Source organism: Oncorhynchus nerka, linkage group LG14, assembly GCF_034236695.1.
Source record: "Oncorhynchus nerka isolate Pitt River linkage group LG14, Oner_Uvic_2.0, whole genome shotgun sequence".
In the NCBI taxonomy this organism is placed as follows: Eukaryota; Metazoa; Chordata; class Actinopteri; order Salmoniformes; family Salmonidae; genus Oncorhynchus; species Oncorhynchus nerka.
In genome coordinates, this window is record NC_088409.1 from 51,358,558 (window position 1) to 51,386,286 (window position 27,729).

General features: G+C 43.3%; 1 protein-coding gene across 1 annotated transcript; it reads right to left on the reverse strand.

Moving 5' to 3' along the window:
* Positions 1–2,790: 2,790 nt before the first annotated feature.
* On the reverse strand, positions 2,791–27,655 carry LOC115141421 (transforming growth factor beta-2 proprotein-like). The gene is made up of 7 exons (XM_029680258.2): positions 26,353–27,655; positions 7,966–8,129; positions 4,969–5,101; positions 4,740–4,850; positions 3,881–4,049; positions 3,332–3,485; positions 2,791–3,082 (listed from the first exon to the last, which is right to left on the reverse strand). Exons 1-7 carry the CDS (start codon positions 26,696–26,698, stop codon positions 2,924–2,926), a joined length of 1,236 nt encoding a protein of 411 aa, XP_029536118.1. The 5' UTR covers positions 26,699–27,655; the 3' UTR covers positions 2,791–2,923.
* Positions 27,656–27,729: the final 74 nt, after the last annotated feature.

The following is a 27,729-nucleotide window of genomic DNA, read 5'->3' on the forward strand; positions in this document are numbered from 1 at the left end:
CCTTGCAGAGCAAGCTCACCGAGTCCTCTGGGTCGGTGACGGCCCTCACACCCGGCTCGATATTGTTGTTTTCAAAGTGTGCATAAAATGCATTGAGAATGATGTGTTGAACATTGCAGTCATGTCCAACAGGATCATTTGAGAATAGAACTGACCCCTCATTGGTTCAGGCTCAGATGTTGCCAGAGTCTAGTTGGGTCCAGCAGAGATGTTGAGACATGTTTTATAAGGGGCCAGATGTCTTTAGAGTGGAGCCAGGCACTAGGTTGGCCTAGAGGGTGTGTGCATGTCTTCCTTAGTTACCACAGTAAGCCCAGCTCTGCCTGGGACCACACAGTCTCTATTTATCTCAGAGGTTACGTAGGTATCTGCCATGTCATATTTCCCCCTGGGCAGCCTGCCTGTCTCCCTCTCACTTTCAAGGTGAGAAGGGTCATACCAGAACAGACTGACTCACACCTCCCACATACTTTTAATACTGTTCATACTCCTTCCATCTCTCTTTACTTTCCTGCACCCTATCTGTGAACACACTCCCTCTTCTTCCCTCCTCATCTGCAGAGCCCCTTTCGTTCCCTTCGTCAATATCTGTCAGTTACTCTTCTGGAGAGTTATTAAATTCTGGCAAATACTGTAAATATATATTCATGGAGTACTACCAATGTGCCATTCTAGCTTACCTCCATAGCTTTTCACAGTAAGAACTAGAGAGAGATGCATTCAGTGCTGGTGTTGGAGATGTAAATGACAGCACACTCATGCAACATAAGAAAATCATAATGTTATTGTTTTGCTCAATGGGAGTGTCAAAACAAATCTGTTTTTGAAACTTCTCTCTCAAGCTTTGATAATATGTATGTAATATCACGCTTCGATTAACACAGATTAACAGAAAAAAGAAGGCGAATTGTGTTATTCCCTTGTAATTTAAATAATTTATTTACCACTAGAGTACAACAACAATAATGTGTTACAATACATCATAGTGGGTCAACAACAACAAAAACATAATTATCATAAACAACAACAAAAAATAATAGCTCTATCGTGACAATATTGGTGCCTCGCTCCTCTTCCTGGTTTTCCAGGAAGTCCACTGGCGCGGGTGCCCAAAGGTGGGTGGAGTTAGGGGCGGGGTAGTGTCACCTACACTTCCTGTTCTAAGTCACATCATCAACACTCCTCATTTAATAAGGGGGAAGTAACGACTAATAAAAAAATAAAAAACAGAATCAAAATAGCGTCAGTGCAATTCTTTGTATCTAACTATTTTTATTCCTACAAAGGACAAAAAACCTATGACTGAATAATGGCTTTACACTTTGAGGGAGGCGGGCGAGACAAAGCATTTCAGATGCAAATGAGCAGATACAACGCTGGTGTCCATAACAACTACTGCACACCTGTAAATATGACCCTTTTGACCTCCGACCTAAAGCAATCTCAGACCTAATGGAATGGTATCAAAGGTTCATGGAGAATCTCTGAACCAGGTCACATCTACTGTCCATTCTCACCTATTGTATCCCTTCTCTCTAATTATCACAACAACACTACTATACCTCCCCATTCCCATACCACTGCATCATATAGACAAGGACAACCCTGTTCCAATAAGAACAATCCAACATATCCACAGAAATCTTAAATGTGTGTTTATGATGACATACCTTGTGTAGTTGATGGAATCACTGTTGGGCTCCCTAAAGCATTCAAGATTCAATGCACAAGGTAAACAGAGCTCAACAGTACTTTGGGACACTTTTTTTTGTTGAGTTTTTTTTGTTATCAAAATGTCAGAACTGTTCATTCCAGCAGTCTGAATATGTTGCCTGCTGCAGGGTTTGGGATGGGTGTGTGCTTTTTTTAAATGAATATGCCTGTGTGAGGATGAGTCTCTGTTGAAAAGGTAGGCATACTAGGTGTGCTTATTTTCTTTCATTCTGTCTCTCTCTTGCAGTCTCCCTCTTACAGGCTCCTAGCCTCTTTCTGCATTTACATGGCTGTTACAGCACATATAAACAGCATATGGGACAAGATTATAACATTACTATGTTATAACATATTAGTCACCTGACAATGGGGAGTGGATTCATCCACCACTTCTCTCTCTCGAGAGAGAGTTTGAAAACAATTTGGGTGCTAACCATAAAACACTGGATTTTAAATAGGCAACACAATTATCAAAACTCAAAACAAAATATAAAATTACAATAGGTTCAAAAGGATGCAAAAGGAGACAAACAGCTTTGAATGTTGAAACCGGGGTCGGTCGTCTTTGTTTCTCAGACGTATTATTTCACATATAGACACGTATACTTTTTTCCAGTGTTTGCCGTACTCTTGCGTCTTTGTGTGACAAGTGTGTGAGGTGAGGCATGTTAACAGGGCCTTTCTAAACACAAAAACACAGGCACGCCTGTACAAAAGCCACAGCTGTGTGTGTGTGTGCGCACGTGTGTGTGTGTGTGTATGTGTGTGTGTGTGTGTGTGTGTATGGTTGTTTCAGGAGACATGTTTTCTGTACCTAGATCTGCTCAGCACCTTTTCCATTTGTGCTTGTAGGAGATCAAATATGTCTTTACAATAGTGCAGGAGACTGATCGTGTGACTGACTGTGTGTACAGTATGTGTTTGTGGAAGAATGTGTGTATATGTACAGTATGTGTATTTATGTGTGTGTGTGTGTGTGTGTGTGTGTGTACATGTGTGTGTAGGTGTGGGTGGGTGGGTGCATACACGTGTGTGTACGCATGTGTGTGTGACTGAATGTGTGTTTATCCAAGTGTGTGTGTGTGTGTGTGTGTGTGTGTGTGTGTGTGTGTGTGTGTGTGTGTGTGTGTGACTGACTGAATATGCACGTGTGTATGAATGTGTGTGACTGAATGTGTGTGTATGAATGTGTGTTGCCTTGTAACAGTTCCTAGCTGCACTTGCAGGACTTGACGATCATGTTGGAGAGCTGCTCTATCTTGGGGGTCTTGCCGATGTAATAGAGGATGGTGAGAGGTTCCAGATCCTGAGACACACAGCAGGGCGATGCTGACGCCTCCGGGTTGATGGTGTTGTACAGACCTAGCACCTGAAGCGAAGAATCACACACAGAGATCAAGTATGAGACTTGATGTTGACAAAGGCAATGGTCTTTGACCAGTGCTGCTTGAAACTATGAAAAAACAAAAAAGAGGAATGAGACGATCTACAGAATAACTCCACTGCCACAATGATCGCTACGCCACACTGCTACTCTCACCACTGCTCTACACTACCACTCTGACCTCTGCTGGCTCTAAACTGTGGATTATTTAACTTTTGACCCTTGACTTCTCACCTTGGAATGCTGGGTGTCAGCGCTCCATAGATAAGGACAGGCCCCGGCGCAGAAGTTAGCGTTGTAACCCTTGGGCTCGTGGATCCACCGCCAGCCCAGATCCTTCTTGAAGTCGATGTAGAGCGACCGCAAGCAGCAGTTATCCTGAACATTTCTGTGTGTAGGAAGACAGAGAGAGTTAGGAGTGAGGGATGGATACGGTTCTGTGGGAGCCACAAGTGTGTGTGTGTTTGTATGTGTGTGTGGGTGTGTGTGTGTGTGTGTGTGTGTGTGTGTGTGTGTGTGGGTGTGTGTAAGAGAGTGAATACATGCATAGCTGTGAGCAGAGAGAGTTCTGCGATAAGAGCAATTGCCAAGTGTGTGTGTGTCACTGAGAGGGTGAGCTGCTGACAGAGAAGGTAACTATTTACTAGGTATGTAAAGTATCTATTAGGTGTGTGTGTATGTGTGTGTGTATGCGCACATGCTTGTGTGTGTGTGTTGAGTTCCCGACAGCAGAGTGGTGTCGGGGTCATGTGAGGATCAGTGGGGATCAGTATGGGTCAGTACCTGGAGCAGAAGGCAGCGTCCAGGGCTCGTTTGGAGCGGTGGCTCTTGTGCTGGGACTCCAGGCGGTAGGAGGGCAGCAGCATCATGAGCAGGTGTGGAGCCTGGGCGCTGTGGCGCCGCTTCCTATACACCTTCAGGTCTCCGCTGTGGTGGAAGCTGTCATCTATACCTGTCAATCACACACATACATATCATCAATATTCATCATGTTCATACAATGTCAAATCAAGTTAGGGGAAATCAAGTGTGACATTTTAAAGTGGAAATGACACATTTAAAAAAAAAACTTGAATACACTACAATTTGCATTTCCTGCTGTACAGGAATATTCTCTGTGACAACAGAGTGATCAAATTAAGATATAACATCTGTGTAGGACCCATAGGGCTCTGGTCAAAAGAAGTGCACTATATAGTGACTTGTGTGCCACTTGGGATGCAACCAAAATGATCTGTACCAGTGAATCACACAAACTACATATCTGCTACTTACTACACTTCTTATTTACACTTGCCAAACACATTGTTGCATAACTATTCATGTCAGTTATCTACATATGAATAAAAGTAAAATACAATGTACTTATTTATCAATATACAGATATCTTTATTTGATCACTCTGTTGTCGCAGATAATTTTACTGTAGTGTTAAAAAAGGCTTCTAAAGTTTGTAATTTCCACTTAAAAATGTCAGACTTGATTTTCCCAAATGAAAAATGTATCAACCCCTTCAAAACTGTCCATAATAATTCACATTTCCTGTTGCTGCAGGATTCTTTTCTTGCTGTGAGAAACTAGTCAAATTAAGATAGCATCTGTATACCTGTAGAGTAACACACATATACTGTCCAATACATACCTGCAAAGCGGGTTTCCAGCTCCTCACTCTTATTGGGGATGATGTAGTTGTTTGAGGGAACAAACGTGCAGCACGGACAGTGCAAGCTGATCTTGAATCCACTGTTTCTGTCTGGGGGGAAAAATAGACAGGATTGTTCTATACAACAGGCCAATGAGATTTCAGCACCATGTACTGTCTGATCAGTGATTCAGCTGTAGTATAGGAGGTCAAAACCTCTGTGTCCTACCTCTGTGAAGCAACCATTCACTGACTGCCTCTGTCACATCAAAAGACAGCCACTCCCCCTCCATGCGCGTGCGCACCACCTTGCTGTCGATGTAGCGCTGCGTCGGGGAAGCCAGGTCCTTGTGACTTAAAATCTGTGGAAACACATCAAGCGCACAACACAAGTCCTATGTATGAGAACAACCTGGAGGGAAATTCTTGTAAGTCCCAGAAGCCACTCCTGGTTGGTCCCCTCTGTCTCCCAGACTGCTCTCTCCCTGATCGATTGAGCAGGTCTAGGAGGAGCCGAGCTGGGCCGGAAACAGATGCCGGACAGAGCGTTGTTATTCTGCTGTCCTTCATAACCATGTATTTTTGTTGGCCATGCTCTCCTTAATGTGAAAAACACTGCTCCTCTACTCCACCACTGTCTGCTACACCACTGAGATCTACTGCTGCTACAGGGAAGCCTGACGAGAGAAGCGAGAGAGGGAGGGAGAGAGAGAGAGAGAGGCAGAGCGAGAGAAAAATGAAGTTGAGACCAGTCAAAATCTCTGAAAAGTAAGCCTACAGAGACTGTGGCCAATTGCTTACAAACCCTTGAGATGAGAGACAGACATGGGGGGCCCATCGACCTGGATGGTCACTTACTTCAACATATCTAGGCCCTAGCTATCTTTCCTCTAGGCCCTGGTTAGTCTTCACTAGGCCCTGGCGAGTGAACCATCTCAGGGCCCAATCACTCCTCCACAGTCATGGCAAAGAGAGAACCTTCCTAGTAGTTAATGTATAGTATCACTGTATCTCTGAAAAATACATAATTATGGTGATAGGCTCAATTTCACTCTGTATCTGAATGTGTGTGGAACTACACACGTCGGCGTAAGGTTTTGGGTGTCCACTTCATGTACAGCACGACTTGAATGTATTACTGAAGGTTGTCAGTTGATCTCCTTGGAGAAACTCTCCCTGGTTGTACGGGCTCCATCCGTCCTCCCAAACACGCTTTCAACCGCCTGTCTTCGCGTGAGAAAATCCTTCATGTTGAGCTGTGTTTAGGCCATTCCGCTGACTGGACATAAACACCACTACGGCCTGGGAATGGGCTGGTGCCGACGGTCCTACACCGTGTGGAGGCAGGAGACGCTGGGCTGGCTGGGCCGGTAGAGCATCCCTTTGGAGACTCAGCACCGGGGTCTAAATCACCGCTCTGCATTCCACACTCCTCTCTGTCGACGCACAAATAACGCTGGACTGATCCAAGAGCCGCCCGGCTCCCGACACTACTGACTCACACATTTCTAACAGGCCCACGCTGAGCTTCATAATGTGTGTGTGTGTGCAGGCATGTACGTGCAAGTACGGCATACAGTCATTTAGTGGTAAGCATTATGTACTGGTGTGAAGTGGTAAAACTTGGGGGATTGAAACAAAGAATAGTATCTACGTGGAATACCACCATATTGTTATTCATGCTATGTTAACTGTGCTAATAGAGACACTGTATGTATATAGTATGGAGTGGTTGAGTAAAGAATAAAGGAAAATACACACCATAACGTACATCAGCTGTGCACAGTAAATCACCTGCTGAGTGTCGATGAACGGTGGCGATTGAACATGTAGAAACATCCGGAAATTAACAGAAAATGACAGCTGTTGTTCTGTGGTCAGGGGTGATAAGATGGCCACTCACTGCTTTTAACCATTCGCTAGCACGGTCTGTTTTGTCCTTAAGTGGAAATGACACTAGATGCAGCTCAGAGTGGTTCATCAACTAGGTTTTCATCCAATTGGCTAAAGATTTTCATGCAAATATTCTAAAATCTGCATAAAAACAACATGCACATTTTCCCACCAGAGATGTGTTTCCATAGAATGGACTTGTTGTGGATAAAAAGCTGTGCGTGATGTCATAGTGCACATAGTACCGAATAAATGCATTTTCAACTCTACTGATGGTTTTCTCACAAAAGATGTTGCGTTACATAGCGAGTGTGCCCACTCTGGTATTGACACATGCGCTCTAGCCAACAGCTCGCAGATACACTGCGGTTAGGCATATAGCCTACACGATGAGATTATTATGGACAAAAGAGCAAGATTATGTTTATTTGTCAAACGCCAAGCATCGATGATCATGTCACCAAAATAAGACCCTCGATATTTATTGGAAAGGAGCATATTAAGGTCATCACATTGCACCTTCGCCAACCTGTGAAGTTCATCTTCATTTATTTCATCTGTAACCTAATAAACTGCATGCTTTCCGGGACAAGTCGTAGTGGGAGTACCACACAACATGTCACCGCCTGACTCCAAGTTTACTTCGATATGATGGTTATTATATCAATATTGGTGAATAAAAGCGTTTCCACCGACATTTCTCGCATAATTAATTATACTGACACAAAAAGATGCCAACTTGTCTAGTGTACTTTGTTTAGTCTATATTTGGTAAGTTTACCGACAAATGTTCTGTTTCCATCAGGGTTGTCGGTACATTTTTTATCCAACATGTACAGTACTTCCCTAAAAGCATAAAAAGGTTGGAGTAGCGTCACTACAGACTTAGGTTCGAACCCAGGCTGTATCACAACCGGCCGTGATCGGGAGTCCCATAAGGCGACGCACAGCGTCGTCCGGGTTAAGGGAGGGTTTGGCCGGGGGGGGGGGGGACCCTTTACTTGGCTCATTGCGCTCTAGCGACTGCTTGTGGCTGGCCGGGCGCCTGCAGGCTGACTTCAGATGTCAGTTAAACAGAGTTTCCTCCGACTCATTGGTGCGTATGGTTTCCAGGTTAAGAGGGAGGGTGTTAAGAAGTGTGGTTTGGCGGGTGACGTTTCGGAGGACACATGACTGGACCTTTGCCTCCCGAGCCCGTTGGGGACTTGCAGCGATGAGACAAGATCGAAATTGAAGAGAGAAAAGGGGGTTAACATTTTCTTTTGAATAAAATAAAGAAATAAATTAGATGGATGGAAACCTGGTTAGAGATGAGGACAGAAGGGAGGTTTACCTGGTACAGCTCAATCCTCTGTTCAGACACGCGGGCCTTGGTGTTCTGGAGGCGGAAGACGCGTAGCTCAGCCTTGACCAGGTTAGAGGCATTCTTCTCCATGGAGGTCACGTCGAAGGTGAGCCGTCTGTAGTACGGGTTGTAGTGCGTGGGAGAGATGACATCTGAAACACAGGAAGGAGGACAGAGTTTAGCAACACGACTGACGATTGTGTTTGTGTAAAGACAAGACCAATCCAAATGTAATGGCTGACAGGGTGGAAATTCCTCCCTACTTTTTACTCTTCCCCAGTTTATTCACTCACTATGTTCAGCTGAGAGGTCATAAAAAGGCAAAATGACATCCACTCTAATCTTTGCTACTTCAAAGAACGGTCAAATTATCACAGTTCCTCTATGAGAAACCACAGCAGTTATCAAAATGGCTCACACGCCAGATTAGAATTGATGCCATTCGCTCTCTTGCAATGTTACGGCACACACATCTCCCTGTCTCTCGAAAGGGTCACTTGGGGGTAATGCTGCAGTTCATATGGTTCCTATAGGAACCCGGTACTATGGTAACATTCACTGAATACTCCCGAACATGTGTGTAGCTCTGTGTAACTATCTGATACGGCATCTGCACAGTAGTACTGTAACACTCACACACAACTCAAAACCATGTGTGGTGGAAGCGTGTGTTTGACAGAAGCTTATACAGTGGAACCGGGTGACACACTTCACATTGACAACCCTGTGTGTAGTGGTGCGCCTGACAGCCGTGCTTGGGCGCACAAAGCAAAGCAACACACGTAATGCTGGGAACCATGTGTGCGGTGGTGTGTGTTTGACAGTTCCCTACACCACGGTGTATTAGGAGGCCCGGAGCCTTAAATTGATGGCTGCAGCGTTAGGCAGAAGCCCAGGATTAGCCAGCCACCATGGATTGTTTAAAGAGAGTATACAACCGCAACGACCATCAAGACAGGAGGGAGAGAAGGGGGAGAGAAACTGCTAAGCAGTTAGTTGTACTTGGAGCCAGACCTAAATGGACAACTACAGACAAAATACCATTTATTTTACTCAACGTTGAGATAAATTAGTTGAATTATAATAGCTTGCGTGTGTGTGCGGTTTGTATGCGTGTTAAACACAAAGCTGTGACAATGCTCTTGTGTCAGAGAGAGCATGGGTGAGGTGACTGTGTCTAATGTGACCTTTGACCTTCTCAGTGAGATACCCACTCAGGTCTCTCACAGGCACCTACCAAATACCCGTCCCAGCGTCATGTTTCAGAGCAGTTCCTGTCTTTTTTTTTAATCAGTCTATCAATCTTTTTTCTCCTGCTCTTGTGTGTTGCGCCAGTGACCAATGGTCTGGGCGCGCCAACACTAACCCTTCTCTGTGTGACCAGAGAGTCAGATGAGCCAAGACTAACTACGCTCTTGCTCGCTTCCTTCCCATCCGTCAACAGAGAAAGTCACACTTCCAAGTCCCAATGGGCCAGCATAAGGCCGTGTGTAACTTCTACACAGCAGCGCTGCCTCATGAATGAGGCCGCTGTGCTTAAACACAACACTGGCCGCATTGACCGAGGGCACAGGAAATAGTGCAGCTGGACTAACCACAATGAACACACACTCGCCTAATGCACAGGTCTGGATATCCATTCGCACACATACAATCTATTTGCATACACTTCAAACAGACATACATACCCCACCAGACACGCCACAACGTGTTTCTTCATGGTACCGAAACCAAAAACAGATTTAATGCATTGCTCAGTTATGTATAGAGCCATGTCATCGTGGAATGCTCTTCCACCAGATGTTACTTAAGCAAAACGCAAGTTTAGCTTTAAAAACGGATTAAAAAATGCACTGTGCACCACAGCGACTCCTCTTTCTAAAGATGTCATTTAACTGTACTGTATATAAGAATATGAATATGTATATATGAATTGTGTGTAAATAGTATTTTTTGTTGTCTCCACCTGTCTTTCCTATATAACTCTTATTTAATAAAAAAAGTATAATTGAATGTATCTTGTCCATAACTGTTCTGTACTTCGTTATGTATTTGTACGTTTTATGTGGACCCCAGGAAGAGTAGCTGCTGCATGTACAGTAGCTAATGGGGATCGTAATAAACTAAACCAAACACACGCAAGCACACACACACACACACACACAAAGCTACTGTATATCCGTTATATACACATGGAATGCTCTCTCACACACACAACTACTGCACAATAGGTCATTTTACTCAACAAAACATAAACAGTCAAGCAGACACACACAATACAGTAATACATCGTCCCTCAAGCCGAGTCAGACCACGGTAACACTGATTTATACGAACATGACACCAAAATGATCCACCACAACTGGCGCCGCTGTGGTCCGTCTGTGTGCACTGCACCCGGGCTCATTCAGGGAATTGAGACGCGAGGAGGCAGTGGTGATGTCACACACGGAACGGAACACACCAAGCGCAGGCTCATTGGGAGGGGGTGAGGGGGTTGGGTAGAGGGGCTGCACTATACTTTCATTAAGCAGACCAAGGCCTCCCTTCTACCCCCTTTCCTCCCATGTGATGTCACATGAGTGCTGTCACACACTGTGAGTAGACAGCCCCCCTGATCCCTCTAATCATTCCCTTCATTACTCATCACTTCCATGACATTACAGGCCAATGACAAAATAGTCGGGCATGTGCTGCTGGGAGAAAAAAATACTATCCTGCCCCCATGTATATTCAGAAGGCAAGCAATGATTGTCATGGACTTTTCAAAAATAAACAACAAGTACATAGTTCTACTTCTTATCACATTTTTCAATCGGGCAAATCAGTTATGTGGCAAGTCACATTCAAGCAACCGAGGGAGGAAAAAAACTGGGCTTATCTTTCAGGGATCACACTGTTTCATAATAACACACCATGATTTTCTTCCTGCGCGGGAAGGAAGAAACCTGTCCTGGGATACTTCAAACATCAGCTTATAACATTTATTCATAACAACCTTCGGAAACATACAGTGCCGGAAAATATTCAGACCCTTTGACTTTCCCCCTCATTTTGTTATGTTTGGCATTATTCTAAAATGGATTAAATAAATAACAAATCATCAGCAATCTACACACAATAGCCCATAATGACAAAGCGAAAACAGGATTTGTCTGTAGAAGGAATTGTCCGTAGAGCTCCGAGACAGGATTGTGTCGAGGCACAGATCTGGGGAAGGGTACCAAAAAATGTCTGCAGCATTGAAGGTCCCCAAAAACACAGTGGCCTCCATCATTCTTAAATGGAAGAAGTTTGGAACCACCAAGACCCTTCCTAGAGCCACCTGGCCAAACTGAGCAATCGGGGGAGAAGGACCTTGGTCAGGGAGGTGACAAAGAACCCGATGGCCACTCTGACAGAGCTCTAGAGTTCCTCTGTGGAGATGGGAGAACCTTCCAGAAGGACAACCATCTCTGTAGCACTCCACCAATTAGGCCTTTATGGTAGAGTGGCCAGACGGAAACCACTCCTCAGTAAATGGTACATGACAGCCCACTTGGAGTTTGCCAAAAGGCACCGTATAGACTCTCAAACCATGAGAATCAAGTTTATATGGTCTGATGAAACCAAGATTCAACTCTTGGTCCTGAATTCCAAGCGTCACGTCTGGAGGAAACCTTCCTACGGTGAAGCATGATGGTGGAGGCATCATGCTGTAGGGGTGTTTTTCAGCGTCAACGACTGGGAGACTAGTTCGGATTGAGGCAAAGATACCGACGCAAAGTACAGAGCGATCCTTGATGAAAACCTTCTCCAGAGTGCTCAGGACCTCAGACAAAGATTCACCTTCCAACAGGACAACGACCCTAAGCACCCAGACAAGACAACGCAGGAGTGGCTTCGGGACAAGTCTCTGAATGTCCTTGAGTGGCCAAACAGAGCCCGGACTTGACCCAGATAGAACATCTCTGGAGAGACCTGAAAATAGCTGTGCAGCAACGCTCCCCATCCAACCTGACAAAGCTTGAGAATATCTGCAGCGAAGAATGGGGAAAAACTCCCAAATACAGGTGTGCCAAGCTTGTAGCGTCATACCCAAGAAGACTCGAGGCTGTGTTTGCTGCCAAATGTGATTCAAGTACTGAGCAAAGGGTCTGAATACTTATGTAAATGTGATATTATTATTTATTTATTTTCTTCTAAAAAAAAACGTTTTTGCTTTGTCATTATGAGGTATTGTATGTAGATTGATGAGTGGGGAAAAAAACAATTCAATACATTTTAGAATAAGGCTATAAACTAATAAAATGTGGAGAAAGTCAAGGGGTCTGAATACTTTCCGAAGGCACTGTATATACCTGTTCACCGAACATCTCATTCCAAAATCATGGGCTTTAATATGCTCTCCTCACAAGTAGAGTCTTATAGAGAAGTGGTTCCCAAACTCTGGCGTCAGCAGAGGGGTCGCGGGGGTCCACCCCCTCTCACAATATACAGCTCTGCAAAAAATGAAGAGACCACTGCAAAATGACCCGTTTCTCTGGTTTTACTATTTATAGGTATCCGTTTGGGTAAAATGAACATTTCTGTTTTATTCTATAAACTTACGACAACATTTCTCCCAAATTCCCCCCCAAAATATTGTCATTTAGATCATTTACTTGCAGAAAATGACAACTGGTCAAATTAACAAAAAAAAGTTGCAGCGTTGTCAGACCTCAAATAATGCAAAGAAAATATGTTGACTAGTGTTTATCTTGGGGGAATTACATTAAATATGCATCTTTCCCACGGCTCCAGAGCCGAGACGACTGTGAACTGCTCAATGTCTGCTGTGCAGTTATCTAAACAGCAGAGTCACAGGGACCTGTGCCAACCAATGCAACCCCTCCCAGGGTCCTTCACTCCTCACACTGTCACTGACCCTACACACACTTCCTGCACCCTGGCTCCACCCCCTTGCTTCCTGTCCCCAGAGCGGTTCCAGTACTGCAGCCAGCATCATCTTTATCTTTTAATGCACTCCAGACATGCAGGTTTTATACAGTGCACCGTGGTGTGTGTGTGTGTGTTGCAAAACTCTCTCAGTTTATACTGTAATGACACTAAAACTGCCCTTAATTGCAGACTGTTTGTCAAATGGTGATGTTTCAAACTGTGTCTGGCTTCTACATTACAGAGCGACATTAAGGAGAGGTTGATTTTTTTACATGAAAGGACCTTTATGGTGCTTGGCACAGGTCAGTGAAACACCTGAAGTGGGCAAACATTTGACCTTCGAGAAAGGAAAAAACTATTTAAGGCCGAACTGTTTCATTTGGAGTTAGTCTGTGCTGGTTTCGGCTGAGCCCACTGCTCCGGCAGCACTTGACTTTGACTCCTTTTGCTAATGGTCAGCCAATAAAAATGTCTGCACAGTTTTTACTTAGGATCTACACACAATGTTAAAATCTCATTCAACAAGCTCTTTCGTCTCCTTAACTGAAGACAACTTGATTTTTCCTGCCTTCACTGCCTGATAATAAACAGTGCAAATCATTGAGAAACAGCTGAAGAGTGCCTACAAAAGTTAAAAATACCTAACTCACAAGGTTCTGCTCTGGAGAAAACTTGCCTGGTCCCAGATCTGTGTGGGCTGTCTTGCCAATGATCATTGTCATGCCAAACATTTAGCATGACAACAACCAGAAGTTAGCTATACAGCACAAGCAGATCTGGGACCAGGCTAAAAACTGTGGTTTCAATAAAAACCTGTGATACTAGCACAGGCTATTAGGATTTCATAACAACACCTGCAAGTGTTTTTGCAGATAAATTGGCATGGTGCATGCAAACACAGTCACACACACACAGTCACACACGGGGATATTATAGGGTGTTTTGTGTAATATTAAAACATTTGAGTTGCTTGGAGACCTTTATGGCATAACATGTGGCTTTAATAAAATGTGACATTAAGTGGTATATATTTTACGAGGAGACATTCATTTTCTTTATTGTTGGAATGGTCCTACAAGCCATGAATTACCAGGAAAATATCAAAATGTTTGTTCAAATTTCCCAAAAGTCTGATTTATTACTTTGTAAAATTACTGGATGCAACTGTTTGCTGCCTCAGAGTCATTTTCACCATTTGAAAATGGAAATTGAGACCAAATATTGGTTTGCAGGGCCGAGATACCGGGACAGACCGAAGGGGAAATTATTTGACCTACTTTGGAGCATTTCTGACTTCTTTAAGACATGCTTTCAGATTCCCCAGGCTTACTCTATGGACAGACAGCCTGCTCTCTCACACACACACACTGGACCGGCAAGTGGTACCGATGCACCATGTCGGGAACCAACAGGACACTGAATAGCTTTTACCAGGAGTAGCCATAAGACTACTAAATAGTTAACCAAATAGCTACCCGGACTATCTCAGGACTTTACAGTGCGACCATTTACTCACATATGTGCCCAAACATTTTTCTGTGCGACCTATAATTTGATATTTATTTGCCTTAAATATTTATCATTGTGCTCCAACAGTTCTTTGTGTCCACCTACATTCTTCCACTTTGGCGCACACGTGCTCCTTGTAAAAAATATATTAAAAAATCAGCATAGAGTATCTGCATTATCTGCAGTATCTGCATTTGACCCTCTTTGCAGTAACTCTTTTGACTCATCAAATACGCTGCTGCTGTTACTGTTCATTATCTATCCTGTTGCCTAGTCATTTTACCCCTACCGATATGTACATACAGTTCATTCAGAAAGTATTCAGACCACTTGACTTTTTGAAAAAATGTTGTTCCGTTACAGCCTTATTCTAAAATTGATTAAATTGTTTTTTTCCCCTCATCAATCTACACACAATACCCAAAATGTATTACAAAGAAAAAACTGAAATATCACATGTACATAAGTATTCCGACCCTTTACTCAGTACTTTGTTGAAGCACCTTTGACAGCAATTACAGCCTTGAGTCTTCTTGGATATGACGCTACAAGCCTTGCACACCAGTATTTGTGGAGTTTCTCCCATTTTTCTCTGCAGATCCTCTCAAGCTGTGTCAGGTTGGATGGGGAGCGCCACTGAAATGCTATTTTTAGGTCTCCCCAGAGATGTTCGATCAGGTTCAAGTCTGGGCTCTGGCTGGGCTCTGGCTGGGCCACTCAAGGACATTCAGCGACTTGTCCCGAAGCCACTCCTTGTCGTTATCCAGTTGGAAGGTGAACCTTCACCCCAGTCTGAGGTCCTAAGCGCTCAGGAGCAGGTTTTCATCACAGATCTCTCTGTGCTCCGTCCATCTTTCCCTCGATCATGACTAGTCTCCCAGTCCCTGCCACTGAAAAACATCCCCAAAGCATGATGCTGCCACAACCATACTTCACCTTGGGAATAGGGCCAGATTTCCTCTAGACATGACGCTTGGGATTCAGGCCAAAGAGTTCAATCTTGGTTTCATCAGACCAGAGATTCTTGTTTCTCATGGTCTGAGATTCCATTAGATGCCTTTTGGCAAACTCCAAGCGGGCTGTAATGTACCTTTTATTGAGGAGTGGCTTCCGCAGAGGAACCATGGAGCTCTGTCAGAGTGACCATCGGGTTCTTGGTCACCTCCCTGACCAAGACCCATCACCCCCGATTGCTCAGTTTGGCTGGGTGGCTCTAGGAAGAGTCCTGGTGGTTCCAAACTTCTTCCATTTAAGAATGATGGAGGCTACTTTGTTCTTGGGGACCTTCAATACTGCAGACATTTTTGTGCCTCGACACAATCCTGTCTTGGAGCTCTACGAACAATTCCTCATGGCTTGGTTAAAACATGATCTAAAAACCTGCTTTTTGCTTTGTCATTATGGGCTATTGTGTATAGATTGATGAGGAAAATGTTTGATTTAATCCATTTTAGAATAAGGCAGTAACGTAACAAAATGTGTAAAAAGGGAAGTGGTCTAAATACTTTCCGAATGCACTGTATCTACCGCAATTACCTCGTACCCCTTCGGTACTGGTGCTCTGTGTATATAGCCAAGTTGTTGTTACTCATTGTGTATTTATTCCTTGTGTTATTATTTCTTCTATATTTTTCTCTTTGCATTGTTGGGGAGGGCCCGTGAGTAACCATTTCACTGTTAGTCTACACCTGCTGTTTACCAAGCATGTGACAAATAAAACGTTATTTGAGACGAGGAGACGTGGAGAGGAGAGAGCGAAGATAGAAGGGAGGAATGCAAAGGTGAGCGGGAGAGAGAGGGAGAGACAGATCCTATGTGGAATCAAGACGACCATCTAAGGATGAAAAAGAAAAAAGAAAAGGCATGAGCAATGACAACGGAGAGAAATATTTGTCAAGAAAAGGTCACGGAGAGGTCGAGGAAAGGTGAGAGGAGAGGTAAAGTCGACTGGCTGAGAAAGTCATACTTGACAGATGGAATAAGAGAACAACGAGACAGCGATAAAGAGAGAAGTCGAGAAGGAAACAGGGACAGACAGACAGGAGATCACAGAGGACAGAGTGGGGGGAGAGTGAGAGAGAGAGAGAGAGAGAGAGAGAGAGAGAGAGAGAGAGAGGGAATGTGAGACGGAAGAGAGCTCCCGCCTGTCTCGTTCCCTGCAGACGCCTCCACCCAGCCACTCACCTGCCAATAGCAAATTGAAAACAACTCTGCACATAATCCCTGGGAACTAAAAATACCCGGTGCTTTGAAGCCCCTTCCACGAAGGCCTGTCGGTCTCCAAAGACCTCTTTCCCAGCAACAGACCAACACACACACACAGAAATGTATATACACACATACACAGAAACACACAGAGAGAGAGAGAGAGAGAGAGAGAGAGAGAGAGAGAGAGAGAGAGAGAGAGAGAAAGAGACTCAGATGAGAGGGGTTTTTGGGCTTCAGCCACCAGTCAGACACATGGTCCCTCTCCACTGTTGCTGTATGGCAACCAGAAAACAAGCAAACTAGGCAGCAGCATAACAGAGCAGCGATGGAGAAAGATGAGGAGAGATAGTGGAAGAGAGATATATAGAGAAAGAGGGAAGGAGAGAGAGATACCTTATGGTGGTGTGTGTGTGTTTGTGTTTAAATGTGTGTGTGTATGAGAGAGAGAGAGAGAGAGAGAGAGAGAGAGAGAGAGGGCGAGCAAGAGAGCGAGGGTGTGCATGCATGCTGGGTAGCAGTGGCCTGGTCCAAACTCAGTGGGAGAATACCTCACCTCATTAATCGCTGAATACATAAACCTTCGGAACACTATGACACACACTGCAATACACCATCCTCTGCTCGATGATTGCGTAACATTACAAACCGCAATCACACATTCAACAGTCCCATAAAACGTGCCTCTCCGCAGGACACATTCACTAAACTGCCCTCCACTAACAGCAGCACTAGCTCTCACTCCCTTCTATTACTCTCATGTTAGAGTATCATCTTACACGGGAACCTGTCCCATGGTTGTAAACAATACCAAAAGTCGGAGAAACAGTTGTTATTCTTTTGCTTACTCTTTCTCCGGTTCTTTTTCTTCTTTTTAAAAATCTTTCCCTCGGTTATGCAATGCTGCTTGGCCACGGTTGTCCTCCAGTTCAAATGGCAGCAGCGTCCAGGTCTTGCGTAAGTTTAGCGGAGGATCGAGCCCCATTCTCAACAACAATCCCACAGCGCTGCCGATGCTGATACCTCCTGGCTCTCTGTCCCTCTCTCTCTCTCCTTCTCCCTCTCGAAGAACACAAATGAGACATCAACAGGGTGCACAACAGCAGAGAAACTGACACCGACAAAGACCTACTGCAGATACCTCAGTCAAAGAACCACACAACACCAAAGCTACATGGCATTATGATTACATATCAAACACAGTTTCATTATGATAGAACTCAGCTCCATGACACAGCAACAACATAGACAGGATTACGTATCACAGCCATATACCTGAAACAGGGATACAGGGGAAACACATTGACTATAGTAGTTGCTTTCGGACAATATCCTTTCAAGACTGATGTGCAATTGCTTGAGGTACAGTGGCACCAAACGCAGGAAATCACTCTCCCTTGAAACAGCTTGGTGAAAGTCAGATGCAGCTAATAATAGTGGCAAACACAGCGTGAGCGTGAGGCTTTGTCTCGCCCACAAATAGTTCAAACGGGCCCGCTCTCCACAGTGTGTTTGTCTTCCTGTTTGGCTGTTTGTATGTACAGCCCTCTCCTCACGAAGCAGCAACACACGCACGAACGCACATACGGACACATGCGCCACAAGACCAATGGTATTTACAGAAGTTTAGGGGAGATAGTTTAAGTGAACACTCTTGCCTAACTAAACACAATCCATCACACACGTCGAGCCACACCAGGCTCAACACACTGAGCTAACACATTCGAACACACAAACACCAGCAGTCAAACACAAACTAACAAAGATGCTGATATTATAGAAAAGGCCCAATGGAGTCAAAAACTAGATATGCCTGTACTTCGTATTTCTGCACTATGAGGGAATAATACTGTGAAAAAGTGCAAATGACGATAACGCTCTTTTAGTGTAAGAGCTGTTCAAAAGACCGCCTGAAATGTCAGCCTGTTTTGGTGGGATGGAGTTTTGACCTACCTGGTGACATCACCAGGTGTTAAATGAGTTAATAGACCAATAAGAAAGAGAGTTCCAAACCTCTGTCAATAACAGCTTGTTTTCCACCCTCCCCACTCAGACCACTCCCAGACAGTCCTAGAGAAAATCTTGCTTGAGAAATTGCTCTTTGCTAAGAAGCTATTTTTGTTTCTTTTGGACCATTTTAATTTAAACCAATCTTGTTACCCAAACAATGATTTGATAATGAAATAAAAACAACTGCATTGGACCTTCCATACTGCACGCACACACACAGGACACAAGCACATACAGTACCAGTAAAAAGTTTGGACACACCTACTCATTCTTTATTTTTACAATTGTCTACATTGTAGAATAGTAGTGAAGACATCAACACTATGAAATAACACATATGGAATCATGTAGTAACCAAACAAGTGTTAAACAAATCAAAATATATTTTATATTTTAGACTCTTCAAACCAGCCACCCTTTGCCTTGATGACACACTCTTGGCATTCTCTCAACCAGATTCATGAGATAGTCACCTGGAATGTATTTAAATTAACAGGTGTGACTTGTGAAAACTTAATTTATGGAATTTCTTTCCTTCTTAATGTGTTTGAGCCAATCAGTTGTGTTGTGACAAGGTAGGGGTGGTATACAGAAGATACAAATAAAGACAAACCTTTGAATGAGTAGGTGTGTCCAAACTTTTGACTGGTATTGCACATGCTTGGATGCACGCAAGCACACATGTAACACTAACACGGGCGGACACACACATGCATGTACACAATACACACCATTAAATCTTAATACAAGCAGTGCTATTCATAAATGTGCACTTGTCTTTAAGTCCTATGTAAGTCTGACACTCTCTGCTTCCCATAATACACGTGACACATCCTTCCTGCAGACAGTTTAAAAAGCTGATTAGAAGTCATTCTGTAACTAAAACACTTGACACATACACACTGAGCTTTTCTTTTATAGTGACCCTCCGCAAACTCTCACCAGAAGAATGTCTCTGCACAGTGCTAGGCTAGCTAGCTCACCTTAGGAGAGTTATATTATGAAGAACAAAGAACTGCACAAAAGCAAAGTAACAAATAAAAATCTAATTAAATAGTATTTCTCATATGCTTTGCAGACAACAGGTGTAGACTAAGTGAAATGCTTACTTACGGGCCATTCCAACATTTTTTTACGTTACAGAATTATTTGAAAATGGATTAAATTGTTTTTTTCCCCACTCATCAATCTACACACAATATCTCATAATGACAGAGCAAAAACAGTCAAAACAGTACTTTGTTGAAGCACCTTTTCAAGTCTTCTTGGGTATGATGCTACAAACTTGGCACACCTGTATTTGGGGAGTTTCTCACATTCTTCTCTGCAGATCCTCTCAAGCTCTGTCAGGTTGGATGGGGAGCATCGCTGCACAGCTATTCTCAGATCTCTCCAGAGATGTTCGATCGGGTTCAAGTCCGGGTTCTGGCTGGGCCACTCAAGGACATTCAGAGACTTGTCCCAAAGCCACTCCTGTGTTGTCTTGGCTGTGTGCTTAGGGTTGTTGTCCTGTTGGAAGGTGAACCTTCGCCCCAGTCTGAGGTCCTGAGTGCTCTGGAGCAGGATTTCATCAAGGATCTCTCTGTTATTTTGCTCCGTTCAGCTTACGCTCGATCCTGACTAGTCTCCCAGTCCCTTTAGCTGAAAAACATCTCCACAGAAGGGTGCTGCCACCACCATGCTTCACCGTAGGTATGGTGCCAGGTTTCCCCCCAGACGTGATGCTTGGCATTCAGGCCAAAGAGTTTTATTTTGGTTTCATCAGACCAGAGAATCTTGTTTCTCATGATCTGAGAGTCCTTCAGGTGGCTTTTGGAAAACTGTCATGTGTCAGGCTGTCATGTGCCTTTTACTGAGGAGTGGCTTACGCCTGGCCACTCTACCATAAAGGCCTGATTGGTGGAACGCGGCAGAGATGGCTGTCCTTCTGGAAGATTCTCCCATCTCCACAGAGCAGATGAACTCTGTCAGAGTGACCATCGGGTTCTTGGTCACCTCCCTGACTAAGCCCTTCTCCCCCGATTGCTCAGTTTGGCCGGGCGGACAGCTCTAGGGGAGTCTGGTTCCAAACTTCTTCCATTGTAGAATGATGTAGGCCACTATGTTCTGGGGGAAGTTTAATACAGCAGAAAATGCAGGATTGTGCCTCAACACAACCCTGTCTCGGAGCTCTACAGACAATTCCTTCGGCCTCATGCCTTGGTTTTTGCTCTGACATGCACTTTCAACTATGGGACCTTAAATAGACAGGTGTGTGTCTTTCCAAGTCATGTCCATTCAATTGAATTTAGCACAGGTGGACTCCAATCAAGTTGTAGAAACATCTCAAGGATGCACCTGAGCTCAATAGTCTCATAGCAAAGGGTCTGAATACTTACGTAAATAAGGTATTTCTGTTTATTTTTAATATATTTGCAACAACAAAAAAATCACCTGTTTTCACTTCGTCATTATGGTGTATTGTGTGTAGATTGATGGGGGGGATATTCAATACATTTTAGAATAAGGCTGTAACCTAATAAAACGTGGGAAAAGGGGGTCTGAATAGTAGGTAGGGATAAAGACAACAGGATAGATAATAAAACAGTAGCAGAAGCGTATGTGATGAGTCAAAAGAGTTGGTGGAAAAAGGGTCAATGCAGATAGTCCGGGTAGCTATTGGTTAACTTACTTACTATTTAGCAGTCTTATGGCTTGGGGGTAGAAGCTGTTCAGGGTCCTGTTGGTTCTAGATTGGTTTTATTTAGTTGGTTTTATTTAGTTGGTTTTATTAATCAGCATCATAGCTTGTCAGAGATTAGCAACATGGACGTTGTTCTATCACATTCATGTTCAATTAATTTACCTTAGTAGAGCTGTTACAGCACAAACAAAGTGTTACTTAACTATAGTAAACTACAGCGTATAACAAGGAGGCTTTATGAGCAAACAGCACCGAAGCACTCCAAATCTAAAGTGATTCAAACTTGCCATAATGCCTTTTATTTCAACCATGTAAAGTTGAATGTTCAGAACCTGTTCGTAGTGTAATGTGTTATCGAAAGGCGAGGTAATTAGTGCTCCATTGAATTGTCATTACTAGATAAAGGCAGAAACAACATGCGGTCTCTATTTACATTGGTACAACAGGTAGATGCTTTCCACTCACTGTGTTAGCTCCTTAACAGCTGACTTCTGTTAAAACACTGAAATGTTTGCCCAACGTCTCATAAATTGGAAATAGGTCAAGTGATTTGCTGCAAGTAAAATATATCAATGTCTAATGCATTGAGTGTAGTTTAGATAGTGTAGTCCAATTTACGATTTACGACACTATGTACAATGTACGCTTCTATTCTACAATGTACATTTCCAAAGTTAACATTAATGTAAATGCTTTAGACATGCTATACATAGTTTTATACAAACACTCCCAGTGATATGACTAAAATCATGGGAGTAGTAGGCTGATCTGAATGATTGCACTTCTATATTGAACAAAAACATAAATACAACATGTAAAGTGTTGGTCCCATGTTTCATGAGCTGAAATAAAAGATTCTAGAAATGTTCCATACGCACAAAAAGTGCATTTCTCTCAAATTTTTGGCAGAAATGTCTTTACATTCCTGTTAGTGAGCATTTCTCTTTTGCCAAAGTAATCCCTCCACCTGACAGTTGTGACATATCAAGAAGCTGATTAAACAATCATTACACAGGTGCACCTTGTGCTGGGGACAATAAAAGGCAGCTCTAAAATGTACATTTTTGTCACACAACACAATAACACAAATGTCTCGTGTTTTGACTGCAGGAATGCCCACCAAAGCTGTTTCCAGGGAATGTCATGTTAATTTCTCTACCATAAGCCACAACCAATGTGATTTTAGAGTATTTGGCAGTACGTCCAACCGGCCTCAACCGCAGACCAAGTGTAACCAGGCCAGCCCAGAACCGCTACACCCGGCTTCTTCACCTGCGGGATCGACTGAGGAGTATTCATGTCTGTAATAAAGCCCTTTTTCTCTAATAATTCTGATTGGCTGGGCCTGGCTCCCCAGTGGGTGGCTGTGCCCTTGCCCAAGTCATGTGAAATCCATAGATTAGGACCTAATGAATTTGTTTCAATTGACTGATTTCCTCATATGTACTCATATTACTGTAATTCAGTAACATCGTTGAAATTGTTGCATGTTGTGTTTATATTTTTGTTCAGTATATAATGAGCAGAATGTTCTATATTCAAGTATAGCTGTAACAGTTTGCATTGTAAAGTTGTTACTTATTTCTGTGGTGTAAAGTACTTAAGTAAAAAATACTTTAAAGTTTTTTAGGGGGTATATATGACTACTTTTACTTCACTACATTCCTAAAGAAAATAATATATTTTTTACTCCATACATTTTCCCTGAAACCCAAAAGTACTCATTACATTTTGAATGCTTATCAGGACTGGAAAATGGTCAAATGCACGCATTTATCCTCCCTACTGCCTCTGATCTGGCGGATTCACTAAGAACAAATGCTTTGTTTGTAAATTATGCCTGAGTGTTGGTGTGTGCCCCTGGCTATTCGTAAATTCCACACAAAAAAAGGAAAGAAAATGGTGCCGACTGGTTTGCTTAAAATAAGGGATTTTAAATGATTTATAGTTTTACTTTCATTTTGATAGTTAGGTATATTTTTCAATTACATTTACTTTTGATACTTAAGTATACTTAAAACCAAATACTTTTAGGGAAAGGGGATACCTAGTTAGTTGTACAACTGAATGCATTCAACTGAAATGTGTCCTCCTAATCCCTTTTACTCAAGTAGTATTTTACTGGGTGACTTTCAATTGAATTATTTTCTATTAAGGTATCTTTACTTTTACTCAAGTATGACAATTTGCACTTTGCCCTCCACTGCTAAATATCAACCAACCAGCATTCCTGTCTTATCACAAGGACAAGACCGCATAGGTGATGCTACTCTCGCGATGCCACCTTTCTAAGTCTAGGCTATAATGCTTTCTCCTCTCCAACTATTATCATAGTCGATAAAGGTTTGCACATGAAAGACAAGTCAGAATGAATGTGCTGCTAAATTACGAGGCTATTAGCTTAACCCCTGCCTTTGAACGATGCTGTGTACATGACATCATCTAAATCCCATTTTATAAAAGAAAGCAACACATATAGTTTAAACATACATACACAAATCATAAAGACAGCATAGTGTAATACACAAACCATGTGCCACAGTAAAGGGAATGGCAAAACTATCCCCCAACAGACAGACACACACACAAGGGCCACTGTGTTCCTGGAAGCCTCTAGTCCACAGGAGAGCTATAACACACTGGAGACATACAATAACTTAGAGAGTAGGCAGGGCTATGCTAAACAAGCATTTATGTATAAGGGCAATGAGGGCATGCTAACAGGCCAATGTTGTATCAGCGTGTACAGTCCATTATGAACGAGACTAATGCAGCATCATGAGAGACTGTCCCATGACATAGCCTAGGTGACAAGATTGAAAAAGGCGCAGCAAGCACACACAGGCAATGCATGCAGAATGCACACACACATACGAGATTGGGAAAGGGGGGGTGAGAGAAGGCAAACATGGGAAGAGTTTAATTGGGGGCCAACGAGTATCAATGAGGGGCAAAAATTAGTGGGGAGATGAGAAAGAGAGAGGACGAGATTGGGATGAGGGAAGGATAGGTTCTCTTACTACCGACCACTCCACAGCCCAGCAACAGTGGGTCTCCAGCTGGAATTTTCCATGGAGCAAGTGGCAGAGCAGAGCCCAGGGTAGCATTCAGTATTATATGTACAATGCCTGCTTGCTGGTTTAAATAGTGCACTGTGGGCCATGTCAGGCTTCTCTTTCTGCCCCCACTACGCCCTCCCCATCTCCCCCCTGCTCCGGCCGACTCCTCCCCTCCACAGCCCATCCTCACCCCCTTTTAGTTCGAGTTAGTGCCGTGGTGCCCCGCAGTGCTGCCTCTGAGGACTTCCTGGCACCCTACCAAATAAGGTTGACATCCTTGTGTGTTTGTGTGTCTGTGTGCATTATTAGCTGGCAAAGACATTCACACTTTGACACTGGATGACACACACACAGACAACTGTTAAAAAAAGAGCCACCTGTATCGTCTTTGGCTGTGCACTATGGGACTAACAACTGGTGGTTTGACTCCCTCTCCCTCTCTCACGTCTCTCTCTTTGTCATCTTTCCTCCCAGGAGCTAGAGTGGAGCAGTGTCAGAAGTGAAAAGCAAAAAGGATAAAAATAAAATAAATAATCTGTCTTTTTTTCTCTGGATGTTGACTCAGGATTATTTATACCCTATAAATGCCTTCCTGACTGTGCTTGGCACATTGCCTGATCTATTCATATTTAGGGTATTTATACAACAGGCAGGGCCAAGGATAATATTTAATGCAAAATATACTTTGGGGCATATAAAATATCTCTTAATTAATTTTTCCGCCATGCCGTGTACTCACATTTGAGGAGAAAAATATATTACAGAATAAATGGCACAATAGCAGTGTTTAATAGTATTATTGTGTTTAGACAACCATAACTTTGAAAATATGAATGACTATGTAAAAATGTAGTTATTAACACAGTGGTTTAGTACTTGAAAGCAGTGAGGGGGTAAAAACAACTTTAAAGTAGGTAATTTTCAGTGACTCTGGGAGCCCAGGGTTAGCAGTCCCAGACCCCTATTAATCCAATTTGGGAGTGTAGGTCACACAAAACACACACACACACACCATTTTCTCAATATCACCCTCTGCCTCCAGAGATGAAAGGAATAAAACTTGATATCTCAAACCTGTTCTGACAATATATTAGATTGCCCTGCTCTTAGTGCTATATAGCAGTCAGAGAAAACAGGAATTCAGAGGCGTCCACTGAGAATAAGAGGTTATCACTGATATCATCCACTCTTTCAATGTGATATAAATACTCATAGGCCTCTATGTGTTAATGAGTCATTTGCCATTGGTGCTCACCCTGTCCCTATCTACACAGCAGCTCTAGGCTGGAGAGACTCAGGCAAGGACAAGCTGAATTAACATAAAATTAGGGAAAACTTTCGTGTTCAGTTAAAAATGTACTCACATACGCAATACAAGGTACTCCTTCTTTAGAGTGAGATGGGGGATCAGTGTTTCATTGTCGTCTGCTTCTACTACCTCATAACTATGCAATAACACATTGTCAAGCCGGTGCCGGGAGTCAGCCTAGAAGGAAATCGATCCCCCTACTCTCACGAAAAGTTCATGTCAGGCAACTTTTTTCGATGATCGCTCTAGCAGCACAGGCCCGCATCATCGTTGTTTTACCTGTCTGGATGCATCAGTGCCAGGAATAGTTTATATCGTTTCCACAAACACACATGATGACATACATAAAGGGAATGGCGATTTTTGAATACTTTGCAGATAATACTACCAACTGGGCAAAAACGTCTCCACGTCATTTCAACCCAAAAACTCAGTGGAAAACTGCAGTCATCCAACTTTTAACCTAAATCCAATGACATGGTGACATGTTTTGTTGATTTCACTTTAGTTGACAAGAACCAAATGTAGATCAAAACTATACATTGAACTGACTTCTGCGCCCAGTGGGTAATTACCGATTATTGGACCTTTTAAAATTAGGCGTTTAACCATAACCATTACACATGTGCGCAGGCGCTCTGGCACGTAATTCAGACGCGCACACAAGCACACACACTTACTCTCAGAGGGGTAGGGGGGTTGCATGTCGATTTTGTGAACCTCTTTTGCATAGTACTCCTCCTCGCTTCGTTGGCGCTCACACGTTGCTGCCCGTTCGTTGGCTTTCTCCTGCAACAGGTCCCTCGTGCTGTTATAGATGGCGATGATATCCCGCGACACCTCCTCGGGTTTGGGGTATGTCTCCGGGGGGCTCGTGAGCTTCAGCTTGCTCAGTATCTGTCCCCGGATGGCTTCTATGCGCTTTTTCATAAACTGATCCATGTCCAGCGTACTGCATGTAGACAAACTGACAGCCACAGTGGCTAAATCCATGGTCAGGAGAAGACTTAAAACGCAGTAGTTCATTGTGAACTCTTAAGAGTAGACTACAGCAGCGTCTTGAAATCTTGACAAAAAAACGATAAAGCGGCCTTGGAAAGGGAATTTAGATATAACAGAAAGGCAATATAAACATGAAAAAACGCCAAAATATTGGATTTTATTACCACTAAATATAGGCCTACACACTTAACTACTTGTAGCCTAAATATTGGGAAACGTGGTAGTTTTGTGATCCCAGTTTCAGCACAGTATTTCAAAATGTACCTGGAAATCCACTTAACAACCATGGAAGGGAAATAATCTGTAAAATCCGTTATACGGGGAGCAGACAGCAGCAGTAGGCTATGTATATTACCAATCACTTCACAATAAACGCATACTAAACGCGCGTAAAGTTACAATTGTCCAAACAAAAAGACCGAATTGTGGCCATCAAATGGCAATGAAAGTTTAATACAAAAACCTTGAAGTAAAACAAACTACAACCAGCTAGCTCGCTATCTCCAGTTGTACAGAACAGACGTGTAGCCTGTGGGTTAGCGCACACCTCCACCGCATCAGAGCGCTGCGAGCTTTCCAACTGTGGCCAGTACCGCGCTCAGCACAAGTCCGTCTTTGATTTCTCTATCTCAAGATCAAGATGGGCTTCGCTGAGCAGTTGCATCGCGGTTCTTGACAGAATAACATACGACAGTGCAAAAATCAACCCGTTCTGGTACTCGCAAGGTGTCGTCTCGAGGAGATATAACCTATTAAAAGTTTTTATAACGCATGTGTTGGGTCAATATAAATGGAGAAAGTGCGGGATTTAAAAAAATCTAAAGTATGGCAAGTACGTTGAAGTATAAAGATAATTCCTTTTAATACAATGGTAAACCGTTGACGCGTTCCTCCATCCCTTCTTGCTGAAAATCGGTCCACAGAGCTGATGTTGCCAGTGGCACAACAGCATGCGGCCGGTTGTAGAGGGATATTTATAAGACTTACTTAACCACGTGCTCCCCCTTCTTCAAATTGATGTTGTGGTCGTCACTTTCAGACAGGGGGACTCCTTC

Coding starts and splice junctions, on each gene's coding strand:
- LOC115141421 (XM_029680258.2), bottom strand. CDS start 26,698: ATGAACTACTGCGTTTTAAGTCTTCTCCTGACCATGGATTTAGCCACT. Junction 4,851..4,968: donor TGAATGGTTGCTTCACAGAG/GTAGGACACAGA, acceptor TTTTCCCCCCAG/ACAGAAACAGTGGATTCAAG. Junction 4,050..4,739: donor GCTGGAAACCCGCTTTGCAG/GTATGTATTGGA, acceptor TGTGATTGACAG/GTATAGATGACAGCTTCCAC.